This window comes from Aquarana catesbeiana, linkage group LG05 (assembly GCF_042186555.1).
Source record: "Aquarana catesbeiana isolate 2022-GZ linkage group LG05, ASM4218655v1, whole genome shotgun sequence".
NCBI classification, from domain to species: domain Eukaryota; kingdom Metazoa; phylum Chordata; class Amphibia; order Anura; family Ranidae; genus Aquarana; species Aquarana catesbeiana.
In genome coordinates this window covers 369,046,902-369,065,540 of record NC_133328.1, presented here as the reverse complement: position 1 = coordinate 369,065,540, position 18,639 = coordinate 369,046,902, and the positions used below count along the sequence as shown (strand labels likewise).

Genomic DNA, 18,639 nt, shown 5'->3' with positions numbered 1-18,639 from the left:
TTTTGTCGAGGATATACAGGTCCTTTGATGTTGTATTTTTATAAATTTCTAGTTATTCTGCCTTTTTTTGCAGATATATCTATTTACTGGTATTAAGCTCTTGTTATTTTTTTATTAAACCCTCATTTTCAATTGACTAATGGTTTTTTATTTCAAATGTTGTGTATTGAAGGGTTAATAGCTGCAAAGCAATGTTAACCGGCACTGCGGCTTGGCAATACAAGTTTTCTCTTTTAAAAAACTACGGCCCCAATCTTGTTTTTGACTATAAATAACATGTATCCTAGTGACCAAGGTACGCTTCCTGAAGACGTAATCATGAAAACATACATCGGAGCGGTACCTGGTCACGTTATCCTATGTCATATGTGGCTTCCCTGGTTGTCGCTGCCGGATGGTGGAATGCACGCCGACCACGGAGGTGGACATCTGGTGTCCATGCACAGTCTCACTATAGACAAGCTAGCAGCCCCAGTGCCAGGTAGGCACCCCCAAATGTAAGTGGCCTCTTGGCTTTTTTAGGTTTTAAGCTTTTTAATAAATTGAATTACGCTATGGATCTCCTTGTTTTCCATATATTCCATGCCTAAACCCCGGGGAGGAAGTTTCTTATTTACATCTCCAGTCAACTTATGTGAGCAGGCAATATCCTGCAAAAGTGTCATTTGACTTTCTTTGTAACAAAAGTCAATTACATCTGGTAAGCAGATTTATTATTCAGCACACGTTGGGCGTCGTGTACAGTATATTTGGTGAAGGATTTTTCACTTCTTCTCTGGAAGATTGCCTACACAGAAGATTCCTTCGTTTTTGATAGATCACTATGAACTGTGTTCTCTCTTTCTTGGGACTCTGTATATTAATATTGCACAATTCACTTTGATCAATTGAATTCATTTTTGATTTATTGCTCTAGTTTGTCCACTTTATTGGTTTATAAACATGATTATTGTATGTTAGCTGACACTATGTGTCTGTTATTAGTAGTCACTCTCTAGCACCCTCTATCACTTTATTGGATGAAAGCTTAGATGAGGAAGTGGAAAACAAGATGGCAGAGAGCTTCCTGTGGAATGCAGAGCAGACTGGAAGTGATGTCATCTGGATAGGGGATGGAGCTATGCATTTCAAGGCCGCCCAAACATTTTTCTCAAGCCTCGCATACCATAAGAAGCTCTCAGCCATCTTGTTTGCTGGACTTTCCAGGCTGCACGTTGTAGGAAGAGGCTCCCCATCCCAGATGCACGAGCCGACTGCTCACGGGTTACATACAAAAAGTGCCATCTCTTCTCATGTGAGTTACTAATTTACAAGTATTTTAGTATGATTAATTCTGCACTAGGTTTGGTGTCCCCCGGTGTGTTCTCTTGGTTCTGCAGGTGTATCCATTCACCCAGTACTCCGATTGGCTTGAGGTTCCCTGTTGTAAGACTGTCCATCGGAAGCCCTTATGTGAGGAGCCTGATTTTAACAGTCAATGCGAGTTGCCATTTGTCTTTTCACCATCATAAATCTGTTAAAATTCTACATTCAAGATTGTGTACTGCTGTTCTTCCATGTTTGCCTAGAGATACTTTAGTCTTTTCAGAGGTGCTGCATCTGGTGCAGTGAAATCAGCAGAAAGTTACCCTGAAAATTTGACGTCATGCGGACTCCATGAACATTTTGCTGTTCTGCATAGACATTCATGTATACAAACACTTAGTGAGCTATGTACCTTATTACTGTGATGTAAGCACCGCCTACTAGGCAGTCACAGAGTTTGCAATCCAACAGTGTGGTGCTTACATCACAGTAGTAATGTGCCGACACAAATCTGCTGTCAAGAAACACTGGTCTAAATTAAAACCTTTTAAGTTTCTCATTTCAGATCTTTGTAGACTGCTAATGTAATCAGTTAGCAAGGTTGTATACATGGCTTAAAGTGGTTGTAAATCCTTACCAGGGAAGTGACTACCCTCAGGTGATACACAAAATAGAATAAATCCTTCTAAATAAGTTGTACCTAGTTGCAGCCATTTGTCTTGTACATCCTTGTAAAACTCAAGATGAAAATTTTTCTTAAACTTAAGTTTAAATGGACAGATACAGCCCTGAAATATCTGGGAATATATATCCCCTCTGATCTATCTCGGGTTTTTGAACTCAACTTTCCTCCTCTTCTGACTAGAACACGTATTTCGTTGGAGACCTGGAATCGGGGATTGTATTCGTGGTTTGGTAGATGTAACCTGTTAAAGATGAGTATTCTACCAAAGTAGCTATATTTATTTCAAACTCTACCGATTAAGATACCACCCCAATACTTTAAACAGGTTCATTCACTGTTCATTAAATTTATATGGGCGCATAAGAGACTACGCACTTCCAGATCCCAATTATGCCTACCCAAACATAGTGGAGGCATTGCACTATCAGACGTATCCAAATACTACCAGGCTGTACACCTAGGGCGACTTATAGACTGGAACTGTCACTCAATAGGCAAACTATGGATTCAGATTGAATAGGCTCAAACTGACATTTTACTGAAAGGGGCACCATGGTGTTAGGATAATCTCCCGTCCTATCTAAAGATACACCCTCTGATAGGCCCTACAGTACGTACCTGTTCACAGGTGATTGCCAAAACTTCGCTCTAGTCAGTGGATTCGCCTCTGATGCCCATCCTCGGGAATCCGAGATTCCCCCCAGGCTTGAGAGACCATCATTTCTCCACCTTGCGACAAACTGTCTTCGAGCATCGGATTTTCTACTACTGGACGGCTGGCCGTCCATAGCTGCATTAATGGAGCCCTCGGGCCCTTTTGGTTTACCGTTTTGGAAGACCTTGCAACTCCATCACTTTCTTGACTCATTAAAGCCCCCAAAGAGGTTCGGTCGACAATTATCCATATTTGAAAAGTGTTGCTCGGAGGAAGGGACCTTAACACAAACACTCTCGAAGATGTATGGTCTACTAATTACTCCCCCGGAACAACCATATCTATCTTGGAAAGAGAGATGAACTGTAAGTTTACAACCAGTCAAAGACCAAATATAGTTAAACTCTCGTTGAAGTCATCCATTTGTACCAGGATCCAGGAGACTTATTATAAAATATTGACACGGTGGTATTATACCCCACAGGAGCTACATACATTTTATCCTGAATTACCAGACCGATGCTGTAGATGCCAGGAGGAGGGAGGTATGATGCTACACATTTTCTGGTCCTGTCCAAAGATAATACCATACTGGAGGGAAGTATGGAACATTATCCAAAAATTTTCTGATTATAAGATACCTGAGGACCCAGTTTTTTTTTACTACATGTTACGATTATCTCAGCTGAAAAAAAAAATAATAGATCTTAAGACATTTAGTAAATGCGGCGAAAGCATGCATCCCCCTTAGGTGGAAAAATACGTCACCTCCTACCATTGGATGTTGGCTCCACAAGGTGGAAGAAGATCAATGAGATGGAAGATCTCACACTTTCAGCACAAAACCAACAAGAAAAGTATTTTGAGTTATGGAGACGGTGGAATATGTTTATTCTCTCTGAAGAAGGTTTGACGCTGCTCAATTCATGATCATCGAGCATAGGCATTATAATTAGATAGTTGATAACCAGTTATCCAGTGCTTACTAGGGCCCCCCTCTCCCCTTCCCCCCTCACTTTCTATTGTTTTTTCTTCTGTAACTTAGAAAATGGGAAATAGATAGGGTGATTCCGGGTATAGCTGCTGAAGGTTTTTTTTTTGTTTGTTTCCCTAGGTTGCTATAATACTGGTGCTAGTATTTTTTTTTTTTTTTATGAACATAGAGGGTGTTACACATGATATGATTTGATTACTATGTGAACTATTGTTTTATTCACTCAATGTATTCATTATGTCGGTGTGTATATATGGCTGCCACGAGAACCTGGACTCACCTTTTGTGGTTGAAATAAAATATTTGAAAAAAAAAAAAAAAAAAACACATTTTCACAGACTCACAAAGCAGGGACAGGGAGCTGCAGTTACACACTGTACAAGAGCTCTGAGAGCTGACTGAAGAGAAATAACACACCCCTTCAAACATACAGGAACAGAGCTGAGGCTGTTAATTACAGGGAGCTCCCACCCGTCACCATTTTTTCTCTTGGTGTCAGGAAAACTTTGGGAAATTACTCATGCTGATAACAGGAACCAGACAGCAGAGAGAAAGGACACTTGGTGCTTTGGAGAGAGACGAGTAAACACTATATAAACAAGTGCTTGTTCAGATTTCATGTCTGAGGTTTACAGCCACTATAAACTGGGAGAACAGCTTATAATGGAAATAATCCCATTATTTGGATACCCAAAATAATTTGTGCTTTCCCTGCTTTATGATCTTCAAGGTGCATGTAAAGCCAATTTTGTTTTCCTGGATAGCGTGGGGAAGCGTTAAAACTATCTTTTTGCCATCTGATCAGGGAGCTTTCACATCACTCCCTGTCCTGTAGACCCAATAGGAAATTATGATGATACATTTCAAATGTGAGGCAAATCTCCTTGAACAGATTTCACTTAAACAATTATTCCTTTTGGAGATTTACCCTCTATTTCTGCTCTGGTGGCAACTCAAAATTTTGGAATAACCCTCACTTTCATTTCCAGGGACATGAATGATCAGGGGAATTTGATAGCGTGATTTTCCCTAACGGGGACACAGACAGCAATACAATATGACAGTGGTTCTTTTACCACCCTTTACCCTTTACCACCATATCAAATTTTTATTTTATTTTTTTTCGTAGAAGTTTTGACCATAGTTTAACTTGGTGTCTTTGCCTGCCCAATTATTGACATGCTGCAGAGGAGTGACCAAACAGTGCTTAGACTACTTCTCCTATGTTCAAGACAGTAAAGCCTCATTCACGGTACGATTGTTGGCCAACTAAGCATCTGCTTTTTGTCAAAAATACTCACGTAATTACACAAAATGTTTTCAAAGTTTGGGATGGAGTATACAAGAAAGTGATAGGGAAATATAATTCACCATTATTGGCACTTAAAGAAAATGAATATTTTGCACCGGGAACAGAAAGTGTAGGAGGAAAGGAGGCATTTGGGGGGATAACACAGGTAAGAGAAATAATTAAAGATGGTAAAATAATAACACTTCAACAACTTAGACAAGGTAGGGGGACACGTGGGATAAATGAGTGGCGGTACCTCCAATTGAAACACTTTGTGAGTAGGTTACCACACCCCATCAGGTCTGGGGAAGATCTGACAGATGGAAAAGCTATGTGATCTTGAAGATCCGAGAAATACAGTCTCGAAAATATATAAAATCCTGATGAAGACAGAAAAGTTGGAGATACCGCCATTCATCGAGAAATGGGAGAGTGATTTGGGCACGAAGAAAGATAAAAACACAATTAGTAAAATTTTAGATAGGATTTTTAATTTAACATTAGATGTACGTTCAGCAGAAATGAACTATAAATGTATAAGTAGAAGCTATATAACCCCTGAGATATTAAAACGGGGGTCCACCTATCTATCGGTTTATTTTTTTTGAGTTCATTCACAAACTTTTCTTCTCAGCATTACATACGCACATATTGTGTGTAATATGTGTCAGATTTCGTCGGAAAGAATAACTTATATTATTCACTGCAGGCAGTTTCCATCTTCATTGTGGGCATTTGAAGCCCACAAGCATTTATTTCCTGGATGTGGTGAATGCTGTGCTCCCAGCATTCACCGCTCGTTCCCGCACATGCTCAGAGGCATCCTGGGAAGCCTGAGACTAGCTCCCAGGAGTCTGGGAGAGGCTAGAAACACGCCTACTCCCACGGGAGGAGAACCAGGAAGTGCAAAGAAGAATAGAAAAATAAAAGGTAATTGCGGCGATTTAAATTTTTTTAAACGGCATGTCAGCATCTAGGCAAGGAAGAGAATACATACAGATATTGTTCAAAATTTGGGTGGAACCCCGCTTTAAGTAAATACCAGAGCGGTGCTTCGGCATTCTGTTGGCGTGGCTGCCAAGCTATAGTAACAATGGGCCATATCTGGTGGAATTGCCCCAAAATAAAAATTTTCTGGAAGAAGACTCTTGCTTTAATAAAGATAATTACCGACATAGAGGTGGTGGAGGACCCGTGGGTGGTATTGTTCCATGAGGGGGAAGGAGATACAAATAAATATAAGCAGACACTGGTATCGTTTCTTTTAAATGCTGCAAAGAGATTGATACCGAAGGGTTGGCAGAGGAAGGAGGGCCCAGGGACATGGGAATGGTTCGACTCAGTAGAGGAAACATATAATAACGAGATACTGGCGAATACTACAGAGGAAGCAGGTAGTGGGAATTTGGAGGCTTGGGAAGGTTGGAAAAAATTTAAAAAAACCTGGAGATATGTTAAAGAATTGAATGCCTTAAATTAGAAACGGAGAGTTGAAGAGGAATTGACCTTGGAGAGAAGGGAAACGGGATGGGTCGGGAGAGAAGGGAAACGGGATGGGTCGGGAGGGAGGGGATGGGTCGGGAGGGAGGGGATGGGTCGGGAGGGAGGGGAAATAAATGGAGAGGAGACTTGATATGAGCCCTGGCCCAGCCATCGTTTCTTGGGAGATGTAATGTTTTGTATATTAGAGTTATTTGTTTTTGTTACGGTATAAGGCTACGATGATGAGACACAGAGAGGGTGATTGTACAATATGATCTACAAAGTTGATTAAATCCCCTCGAAAAGGTCGACTGAAGTGGCAAAAAAAAAAAAAAAAAAAAAAAAAGGGCGTGTCAGGATCTTGTCTTGCATACTAACGGTACACGACTGTCGTGTACACAAACACGAACATAGTGACATACTACAAGGAATTTCAGTTCTTGAGCGCCACCCTTTGGGCCCCTTCTGCTAATTTCAACTTTTGTGTGAGGGATTTGTGTACTGACCATATGAAAATCTGGACAAACAAAAATAGAAAAAAAAGGGACACTCCTATGACCACATCTGTATAAATAGTATGTCATAAGAAAAGAGAAGGGGGTTCAACAAGGACCTCCTGAGCAAACTTTAGAGGCACGACAAACCTGAGAAAGCATAATTAAAATAACAATATAGTCAATTTTATTCAATATAAATACATATAATACAAAGACATTGACAAAAGATAATAAAAAATCATCTATATAAAAAAATATACAGGATACAGGCCCTGATGTGTCTACTACTTTCGTATAGAACTTCAGGACACATTCAGGTTTCAGTAAATACACAAGAGTGTTTCACTTGTAAAGAGACTTTCACAAGTTCAAAAACGGTATTCAAATTTATTCAAATATAGACGTCAAGGTCTTAGCAAAAGAGGTAGATAACCATCAACTGTTTCCATTTACAACCAATATCGGGGTTCAGTTCCAATGGGGAAGGGCCAATAAATAGCCAATGATAAATAGTAGCACTGCAGCATCCATGGGGGGCACCAATGAGCCCATAAACCGTGTCTGCTCAATGGTCCATGTGGAACCGTGCAAATGCACGGGGGGAGCTTGAGGTAGAATTGGATGTAAATCCCCAGGAGGATACAGAGAGGAGGAAAATCTAACGTCAAACCATTGTCCGCCGAAAATTTACTAGTCTGTTACCCATTTGTTGGCGGAAAATTGGACAATTGTCAAAAGGAGCTTACTAACGGTAAGATTTTAGGACAACAGTCTGTTAACAGACAATACCCTGCCAACAATTGTACTGTGTGTAGGAGGCATTAGGGGTTGATTTGCTAAAACTGAACAGTGCAAAATCTGGTACAGCCGTGCATGATAGCCTATCCATTTTAATCAGCTTGTTCAAGTTTTAAAAACAAGCCCACATTCACATTGAGCCGATTTGACATGTCAAACCACATGCCAAAATCAGAGCCTATTGCTGGCAACAGCACCGTTCCTGCACTACTTTTGGTGACTTTGGGGGCGATTTAAATAGACATCTGTGCACACAGATGTTTCTGATATCGGCCTTGAAGTCAGACTGAAATGCCGGTTTGAAATCGTGCGAGTTCAGATGAATTTGCATGATATCAAACCCGCATTCTGTGTGAACCTAGAAGCTGATTCTGTGTAAAAACAAAGAAACAAAAAAAAACAAAAAAGAAAGTATAGTCTTTCTAAAGCTATAAACATTTTAAAAATATCCTCTAGAGCATTACTTCAATCTTAACTGGCCAGACGTAGTTGTCCATCTGTAATGGCACTAAACACGGCTCAGTTTTTGAAAGACTGCTCTCTTTCTGGCAAGTTTAAAATGCAAATAATGCTCTGCAGAGTTCCTTAAATGTTCAGTTCCTGTGGCCTCATGGAAAGATTAAAATGCTGCTATGTGTCAGACATTTGCTTCTATTTTTATACCATAGAAATTCTTTACATGTTCTTTTTTTAATATACATTTAATGCATTTTCTATATTATGGCCAAAAGGCATGGACTGTGTCCCTATCACATTTCCAGATTCCCAGGCTTTATGTTCGTTACATGTGTGGAAATATTCCCAGGGTAAGGTGCTGATGACATCAGTGTAGATTTCTTTTGGCTGGCTGACCTCTCCCATGCCATGCTTATAAGCATAAATGGAGGCTTTATAAAATGTTTCTAAAGTTGTTCTGTATCTTTCCTTAAACAGGCTGATTACTTGATATCTGCAAGGTGCAGAGTATTTTGAGTGGCTTATACTCATCATGAAATGTCTCCAGGACTGTGATTTGAAAATACTATTACAGCTGTATAGAATGAATAATGACATTTGTCGCTTTACTGGAGTGCGTTTACTAACACATCACAGTGATCGGCAGAACATTTTTATCACGTCTTGCACATGGTTGCCAAGTCATATGTCCTGATTTGTATGTTACTTCTGGATCAGGGACTTATTGCACTGGAGGAGGATATGCTTCACAGCCAGGCAGACATTTTTAGTATAGAGTATATACAGTGCCTTGAAAGTATTCATCCCCTTTCAAATCTTCCACATTTTGTCATGTTACAACCAAAAACGTAAATGTATTTTATTGGGATTTTCTGTGATAGACCAACACAAAGTGGCACATAATTGTGAAGTGGAAGGTAAGGGATAAATGGTTTTCAATTTTTAAAAAAAAAATTGTGAAAAAAAAGTGTGGTGTGCATTTGTATTCAGCTCCCGAGTCAATACTTTGTAGAACCACCTTTCGCTGCAATTAGAGCTCCAAATCTTTTTGGATATGTCTCTACCAGCTTTGCACATCTAACAAGTGAAATTTTTGCCAATTCTTCTTTGCAAAATAGCTCAAGCTCAGATTGGATGGAGAGCATCCGTGAACAGCAATTTTCAAGTCTTGCCACAGATTCCCAATTGGATTTAGGTCTGGTCTTTGACTGGGCCATTCTAACACATGAATATGCTTTGATCTAAACCATTCCATTGTAGCTCTGACTGTATGTGTGGGGTCATTGTTCTGCTGGAAGGTGAACCTCCACCCCAGTCTCAATTCTTTTGCAAACTAATGCCCTATACACACGATCGGACTTTCCGACGGAAAACGGGATCGGAGCTTGCTGTCGGAAATCCCGACCGTGTGTAGGCTCCATCGGACTTTTTCCATCGGAATTTCCGACACACAGTTTGAGAGCTGGATCTAAAATTTTCCGACAACAAAATCCGATCGTGTGTAGACATTCCGATCGTGTGTAGACAATTCCGACGCAGAAAGTGCCATGCATGCTCAGAATCAAGCAGAAGAGCCGCACTGGCAATTGAACTTCATTTTTCTCAGCTCGTCGTACGTGTTGTACGTCACCGTGTTCTTGACGTTCGGAATTTCCGACCAACTTTGTGTGACCGTGTGTATGCAAGACAAGTTTGAGCCAACATCCGTCTGAAAAAATCTGATGGATTTTGTTGTCGGAATGTCCGACCCTGTGTACAGGGCATAAACAGGTTTTCTCCTAAGATTGATTCTATGAGATGTTCAAAGCTTGGGATGTTTATTTTATATAACCTAAACCTTGCTTCTTCTCCACAACATTCTCCCTGACCTGTCTGGTGTGTTCCTAGGCCTTCATGATGCGGTTTGCCCACCAAGACTCTAACAAACCTCAGGGCTTCACAGAACAGCTGTATTTATACTAAGATTAAATTACACAGGTGGACTATTTACTAATTAGGTGACTTTTGAAGGGGTGTGAATGCTCTTTCAAGGCCCTGTAGCTATGGCAGCCTCCATGCATCTCATAATACACATGGTTTAAAGGTTTTGCACAGCCCATTTTTTGTTTTTGTTGTTTTGTATATAGTATGAAAGGATTAGACCTCTTTCACACAGGTGCACTTTACCCACATGGGTATGCACAGGTGTTCCATGCAACCCACTTCAGACAGTCCCATTCACGTCAACTGAGACACATCCACTGCTCCCAATTTGACATCCATGCAAGTGCATGTCTGACGAATAGACACAGCATGTGTTCTGAGATGTGCCCCTGCACACACACATGGTTGTCAAATTGGGAGCAGTGGAGGTATTCGTGCAGCCACTGCATCCCAATTAACATGAATGAGACTGCCTGCACGGGGATGCATGGAAAACTCTTATCTCCAGGTGTGCAAACATGTTCCTTACATGGGTGTACGATGCCCATGTGAAAGAGGCCTTACACTCCCCCATCTGTTTTTTAATTTTTACGTCTGTTCTGTTGGGGAGATTTTCCATCACTTTGTCCTGGAGATGCTACAAGAAGCAGGAGGAAAAAAATCTATGTATTCATTTTATATTAACTGTTCCAAAAAAGGTGAGCCGTGCAAATATACAATCATGGCCAAAGGTTGAGAATGACCAGGGGCGGCCTGTCCATTAATGACATCCCTCTTTCCACCGCCGCCTGCCCCTATCCATGCATCTGGCCCTTTTCAGGATGCTGGATGCATGCATTCCAATGCGGGGTAGGTGTAGAATGCGCTCACAGCCCACCCAGGTGTGTTACAACAGCGAATGAATATTCGCTATTGTAACACTAATTCTCAGTCTTTTTAGATCTTTTTGTCAGATGTTACTATGGTATACTAAAGTACAGTACAGTATACTGTGTACAGTATATACAAGCATTTCCTAAGTGTCAAAGGCTATTGACAATTACATTAAGTTTATGCAAAGAGTCAATATTTGCAGTGTTGACCCTTCTTTCAAGACCACTGCAATCCACCCTGGCATGCTGTCAATCAATTTCTGGGCTACATCATAACTAATGGCAGCCCATTCTTGCCTCTTGAGGATTGACCACAAGTTCAATAGGATTAAGGTCTGGGGAGTTTCCTGGCCATTGACTCAAAATTTCAATGTTTTGTTCCCCAAGTCATATAGTTCTCACTTTTGCCTTATGCTCCATCATGCTGGAAAAGGCATTGTTTCTAACCAAACTGTTCTCGGATGGTTGGGAGAAGTTGCTCTTGGAGAACGGCTTTGAACCATTCTTTATTCACGACTGTGTTCTTAGGCAAAATTGTGAGTGAGCCCACTCACTTGGCTGAGAAGCAACCCCACACATGAATGGTCTCAGGATTCTTTACTGTTGGCAAGACACAGGACTGATGGAAGTGCTCATCTTTTCTTCCCCGGACAAGGTTTTTTCCGGATGCCCCAAACAATCTAAAAGGGGGATTCAGAGAAAATGACTTTACTCCAGTCCTCATCAGTCCAATCCCTGTACCTTTTGCAGAATATCAGTCTGTCCCTGATGTTTTTCCTGGAGAGAAGTGATTTCTTTACTGCCATTCTTGACACCAGGCTATCCTCCAAAAGTCTTTGCCTTACTGTGCGTGCAGATGCACCTCACACCTGCCTGCTGCCATTCCTAAGCAAGTATTGCACGGGTGGTGGCCCAATCTCGGAGCCGAATCAACTGTAGGAGACGGTCCTGTCACTTGCTGGACTTTCTTGGGCGCCCTGAAGCCTTCACAAATGCAGTGGAAATGTGGAAATGCAATTTTCATGGCAAAGATGGACTTTGCAATTAATTGCAATTCATCTGATCACTCTTCATAACATTCTGGAGCATATGTTAATTGCATCATAAAAACCGAGGCAGCAGATTTTGTGAAAATATTGTGTTCTTAAAACTTTTGGCCACGGCCTTCACAAAAATTATTACGACTTTCAAACCACATTGAATCTTTTTTTTTTTTTCAAATAAAAAGCAGTACAAAATAGAGCAGAAGGCTACCGTGGTAACCAAGCTGTATTCCTACAAGAATAAACTAGGCATGGTTAAATCTATTTAATCTTCCATGGTAACACATGAACAATGAACGTCGCAGAAGGGAAACAGAATTTCAACTCACAGCACTGCTCTGTCAGAAGTTGCCCCAAAACTTTTTGCATCTTTGGGATTGTTTTACCCCCCTGGTAAATCTGCCCTTGATTTATTCATAGATATACTGTATATTCTACTGTAGGTGAGTTTATAGATTAGTGCAGAGCTCATTGTAAAAAAAAAAAAAAAAAAAAAAAGTACCTTGACATTGGTATGTGGGTAACCCATATACAGTATTTGTAAACCGATTCAAAATATCAAAATCAAGGCATGATGCTCCATCAGTCAGCGTAGTATGGGTTAAAATTTAAACATCGCCGACTTTGTGTGTTATGCAACTAGTCCAATACCCTTATGTTAAATACAGAAGCTTTGCCAGGGACTCATTCTGATGACTTTGACCATTTATGGACATGTCACTATATGGTCAATGACATCACCGAGTGCCCCATGACCTTTTGTTTACTTCAGTGATGAAGGGAAGCAGTGTCATTTGGCGCTGGGCAAGCGACTGGAGTGGTTGGGTGTCTCATTTGCGTTTTTTTCATTTTGTGTGGGTAGGAAGCAGCCATTCGTCCTTATTAACTTGGGCCTACATCACTGGATGAGGCGATTGACAATGGATGTACAGTACATGGGGGGACAATTTTTTAATAAAGGACTTGTCAAAAACTGCTGTATTATTTACCTCTGACTTTTTGGTGAATAAGTAGGGGTAACTATGTACTCATTTTCATGGGTATATGGCCCGGTATAGTTCGGGGGCAGGGGCAGGCTCTTTCTCTCCCCCAGCCCCCCCCCCCCCCCCCTCGCCACCACACTTTCTGCATTTTTTGATAAAGGTCTGGTATGGATGCCAATGAGTGCTGGCTCCTTAACCAAGTGTTTCTCAACCTTTTTGCCTTCAGGGAACCCCTGAAAAAAAAAAAAAACATTCAGATATACAGCTAACGGATCATTGGAACTGATCAGCAAGCTGTAGATAAAACAGCAATAAAGAAACCGTATCAATAATAGAATAAAATATTTAAAAATAAATAAATAAATAAAAACCTACCTCCTTAATGTGAAACTTGGGCTTGCTTTTTTCTGCACAGGTGCTCCTGTGAAAATCAGTCCATCCATCCACTGCCCCCCCCCCCATATCTCTAACCTCCAGCCATGTGCTCTGATGGCTCTCTGTCCCTCCTGCACTCTGCATTGCTGCAGCTATAAGCCAGCTGTGGTAATGCAGAGTGCAGGGGAAACAGCCATCAGAGCACATTGCACAGTGCAGGGGGAGACAGAGCCACTGTAAAAGGTCATCTTGGGATTGTGCCACATGTTCCTGCCCAGTCAGCACTGCCATATACAGAAGACCTCCTCCTCTTTCGGCTCCCGTTCCCGCTCTCTGCACTCCACCCATGATCCACCCCTTGACCTTATAGGAGCTGGAACTACACAGGTACCATCGGGTATTCATGCTTGCTGAGAAATGGAATGGAATACTTAATATAAAATGAATACATCAGCTTTTAACTGCTCAAAGGTTTTGGAGGTATATGACCTGCCAAATCTTAGCTTCTAGAGAAAGTAGCATCTTTGCAATAAAACCATGCAAAGGCATGCTTGCTGCTTGGGAGCAGCATTTTTTTGACAAGGAGGATTAAAAATGTGGGCCTCATGCAAGCCCATAATTTGCAACTGCTGGCAGTGCATGTGTGTTTTGCCCATGTCTGGATTATTGGAGATGGCATCACGTTTGAACGTTGTTGACTAGTGTACTCCTAAAACCTGAGAACTTATACCTTTTCTTTTTCTTACACCACCTTTCCCCAAAGTTTAAACATTTTTCATAAAAGAATACAGTTGAGTGTTACATTTTTTGTCTTTATAAAGTGGCACACGTTAAAAGACCTTTTAACATTCACCAAATCCAAACAGTGAATTCAAATAATTTTTCATTTATTTCTTGACTGGACCCACATCACTTGTTTATATTACCTACTTGTGTCATTTTAAGACCCAAGCTGGCCATACACATTACAATTTGATTTTACCACCTCATTAAGATCTACAAGCATGTATTCAATTTATCAAGCTGGATATTAATTAAAAGGATTGTAAAGGCAGGCAAATTCACTGCAACGTGTACCCATCTTTAGCTATAAACCTAAAAATGGGACCATTTTAAAATGTTATGTACTTTATTCTTATTGTAGTACAGTATCATACCAAATCATGCAGGGGCTTCAACAATATTTGAGACTTTTGTGATTAAATGAAATCACTGTCAGAGAAGAGAGAGGAAGTTGTTGGAAGAGAGATTGAAGAAAGGAAGAATGAAACAGAAAATAAAAAAATTGAGGGGGAGGCAAGGTAAAAATCCAAGGAAAAATATTCCTACCTTCAGTTACCTATTTTCTCAGAGAAGGTAAGGGACTGAAACAAAGTGTGGTCCATATTAATAGCGTAATCAAAAGGAAGAAAAGAAGCAGCTTTAAAGAGGAAGAGAAGACTAAATAGAGCATACTATTGAGCACTTCTCACTTATCTGCCACATATTACCGTACATCTTTCTCAGTTTGGTATATGATGCTCCAGCACCTATGACAAACCTCTTAATCTATTGTCATTCAATGACATTCTAGGTACTTTCAACAAAAGGATTACCAACAATTACTCATGCGTAACTAAGCACATTTTATAGGTCTTATGATAACTAGCCTTAGTGGTTTATACAATGTTAACGCTTACAAGCACCATGCTATAGCCACAACTACTACAAAAATGGAGTGATATTTTTCATACATACATTTGCAGCATAAAATATAGGGTGGGATGTTTTTTTCCTCAAAACAAAAAAAAATGGCTTATGCAATGATTTTACTTTCTAATTAAATTTTACTTAACCTATATTAAAAGGTAAGACTTGACGTTTAATGTAGCACACAATAAATATATCAGTAGACTATTTCACAAATATCTGAAGAGTGACTATTAAAAAATAAGTACCATGTGGTTTGCTTTGTTTCCCACACCGTGTCTCCGCCTGTTTTTGGAATGTGTGTATGACTTTGTCTGCTGCTGTCTAATGTGTGCACACTCCTGCCAGCCTCTTATCTCATGGGGAAAAGCTATGAGGGTGTGCCTACTGCATAGGCTGGTTGTGAAATAGAGGGCATTCAGCATTATATAAGGGATTTAAGCAACTCTGCTGTTCATTACAGATAGAGCACAAGTATTCATTGTTTTGGAGAACCTGTAAAGGGGGAAATACTGGTTACCTTAAACACTAAAGCAATTGTTTTCCAATACCCACTTGAAGCTGGCACCGAGGACTTCCTTATGCTAAGCATCTTGACATCTTGTGGAACAAGGACTGGTCCACACACTGAGGTAGGGTGTTTCCATCCCGTACATCAATAGATACTATTATGAACCACTTCTAAACAAGTTATTATCTCACATTATTTTCCTGAATACATGCACTGTCTAAAAACATGCCCCTCCTTACAAAATTCTTAGTAACCACCATTTAATTCTGGTATTCCATAAATCAGTGCTGACTATCAAGTGAAACTATGAATTGTAGGGTGTTAAACATTAACTATACAGCATCCTTCACAAGACAAAAGCCAGTGTGTGTGCGCACACACATGTGTGCATATATATATATATATATATATATATATATATATATATATATATATATATATATATATATATATATATATATATATATATATATATATATATATATATATATATATATGGGGCGGCACAGTGGTGTAGTGGTTAGCACTTTCGCCTAGCAGTAAGAAGGGTTGCTAGTTCGAATCCCAACCACGACACTACCTGCCTGGAGTTTGCATGTTCTCCCTGTGCCTGCGTGGGTTTCCTCCGGGTACTCCGGTTTCCTCCCACACTCCAAAGACATGCTGGTAGGTTAATTGGATCCTGTCTAAATTGCCCCTAGTATGTATGAATGTGAGTTAGGGACCTTAGATTGTAAGCTCCTTGAGGGTAGGGACTGATGTGAATGCACAATGTATATGTAAAGCGCTGCGTAAATTGACGGCGCTATACAAGTACCTGAAATAAATATATATATATATATATATATATATATATATATATATATATATACATACACACATACATACACACAATTTTGTGAGGCACTGACTGGACTGTCACCTAGGCTTCCTACATAGTGAGGGGGTCCTGGGTTTATGCCGGATATATAGTTGTTTTTTTTTTCTTTTTTTGCTAGGAGACTTTGTAGAGTTTTGGATGGGAAAAGCTTCCATTTATAGGTCCACATCTTACCTGGTAACCAGACCACATTGATCTTCACTGTTCACAGATCTTTTTACATAGGAGGTAACGAATGATCTGTGCTTGCTCTCCTTCTGCTTGCCGGAAAACTTGATAATTACCACCGCTCTAGGTGATCGGGTTCAAGCTTCCCGTCCTCCGCTGTGTGGATGATTGTGAGAGCCCCAGGTGCCGGCAATTGCTATTCCAATGGTATGTATGTGATGGAAAAATCTGGACAGCCGCACTCCGGATTGGAAAAGTGAAAAATAAAATCCTCTTTATTGAAAAAGTAATAACATGATTAAGATCCGTACATGGCTTTGTTGGGATAATGCAGCTTAACCGCCGGAAAACTTGCTGCTGAAAAGGCTGACTGTAGAGAGGACACTAAGCCCACGTTCACATCGGGCAGATTTGGCATGCGATTTGACATGTCAAAATCGGCGGCTATTGCCAGCAAGGACACCGTCCAAATCGGTGCGACGCTGACTTTGCTGCGCCTCACAGTTTCCCAAAAGTAGTTTCTGTACTACTTGCAATTTGAATAGACATCTGTGCAGGAACCCGCACAGATGTCTGTGAAATCGTCCCTGAAGTTGGACAAATGCCGGTTTGTAATCGTGCACGTTCAGCTGAACTTGCACGGTTTCTAACCCGCAGTCATTGTGAACCTAGGCTAAAAGGTACAAGAGTTTTGTGGAACCGATTAGGGGCACCTTGCTGGTTAGGGACTGACTGAATTATTTAGTGGATGAGCAGATTAGTATGTTGGGGGCATGCTGAAATGGTATTGAAACAACCTAAAATACTTGCAGACACTTTTCCCCCCAAATTTCTTTTAATACTACATGATGCAATAAAATAATATTTATACGGTTTTACATTGGGCATGCCTACAACAGCTTAATACACAGATGTTTTTTTCTTATATTATAATTCTTAAATGGGTTTACTAACCTCTACGAGGACTCTCATGGTTGAAGAGAATACCATTGACTGCAAACAGGTTATACGCTTCCCTAAAATTAACCACAATCCAGTAAGCATACAGTTTTGCTGCACCTGAAAGATATGAAATACAGAACTTAAAACATTTAAAGATTTTCTTTAAAATAAAAAAAAAATGAATTTTAATGATAAAATTATTCCCTACTTTCATGGGTGTATTACTCCAAGTGTTATTTACATCTAAACTGGTAACATTTTATTTTACATGGGAAAAACAAAAAAAATATATAACTGGGGTAAGACAGTTAAGACAGTTAAAAAAAAGTAAAGTAGTTAGGACCCTGTATAGAAAACATAAAATTCTAGGTGTGGATTGCAAGATTAGCTACCATACAGATTATCAGCCCTCATCCCTCCCACCTTAACTTTCCCATAGCCCTGCATTGGGAAATGAGGACGCTGAGGAGTAGTCCAATGCAGAAGCATAGGGGAGCCATGTCTGCTTGAGGAGTGGGGGGATCCAGTGAGGAAATTTGCTTTTCCTGCCCCCTAGACCTAAATGGTTTTACTTTTTCTGAAGTTAGGATTTAACTAGATTTCAAAAGAAAATAGAAATTCGGTATTTAAAAGCATACTACATACCACTACTGTGTTCTAGTTCATTTTATCAATATACAACAAAAAAGAAAGTGCATAGTACACAACTCATACAATAACAAAGTGATATTTTTTTGTTTCAAAATAACAAACATGTTATACTTACCTGCTCGGTGCAGTGGGTTTGCACAGGAGCAGTCCAGATCCTCCTCTTTTCAGGTCCCTCGCTGGTGATCCTGGACCCTCCCTCCTGCTGATTGCGCACCCCCCACAGCAAGCAGCTTGTGTCCATTCAGACACAGAGGTGCGGCACGGCCCCCCCATCTTCTCTCTCCTCATTGGCTCACTGACTGACAGCAGCGGGAGCCAATGGCGCCCACTGTGTCTGAGCCAATCAGGAGGGAGAGTCCCGGACAGCCAAATCTCTTGTTCAAAATTTCTGGATCAAGATGGGACTCAGATAAGCATTAGGCTGCTGCACACAGGTTTT

General features: G+C 40.4%; 1 protein-coding gene across 1 annotated transcript in view; it reads right to left on the bottom strand.

The window, feature by feature from the left end:
• Positions 1-18,639, bottom strand: part of GMDS (GDP-mannose 4,6-dehydratase) — an 802,997-nt gene that overhangs the window by 466,422 nt on the left and 317,936 nt on the right. The window contains exon 7 of the mRNA XM_073630960.1: positions 17,562-17,666. Within this exon, the coding sequence (XP_073487061.1) occupies positions 17,562-17,666 (105 nt within the window). The remainder of the gene's footprint in view (positions 1-17,561; positions 17,667-18,639) is intronic.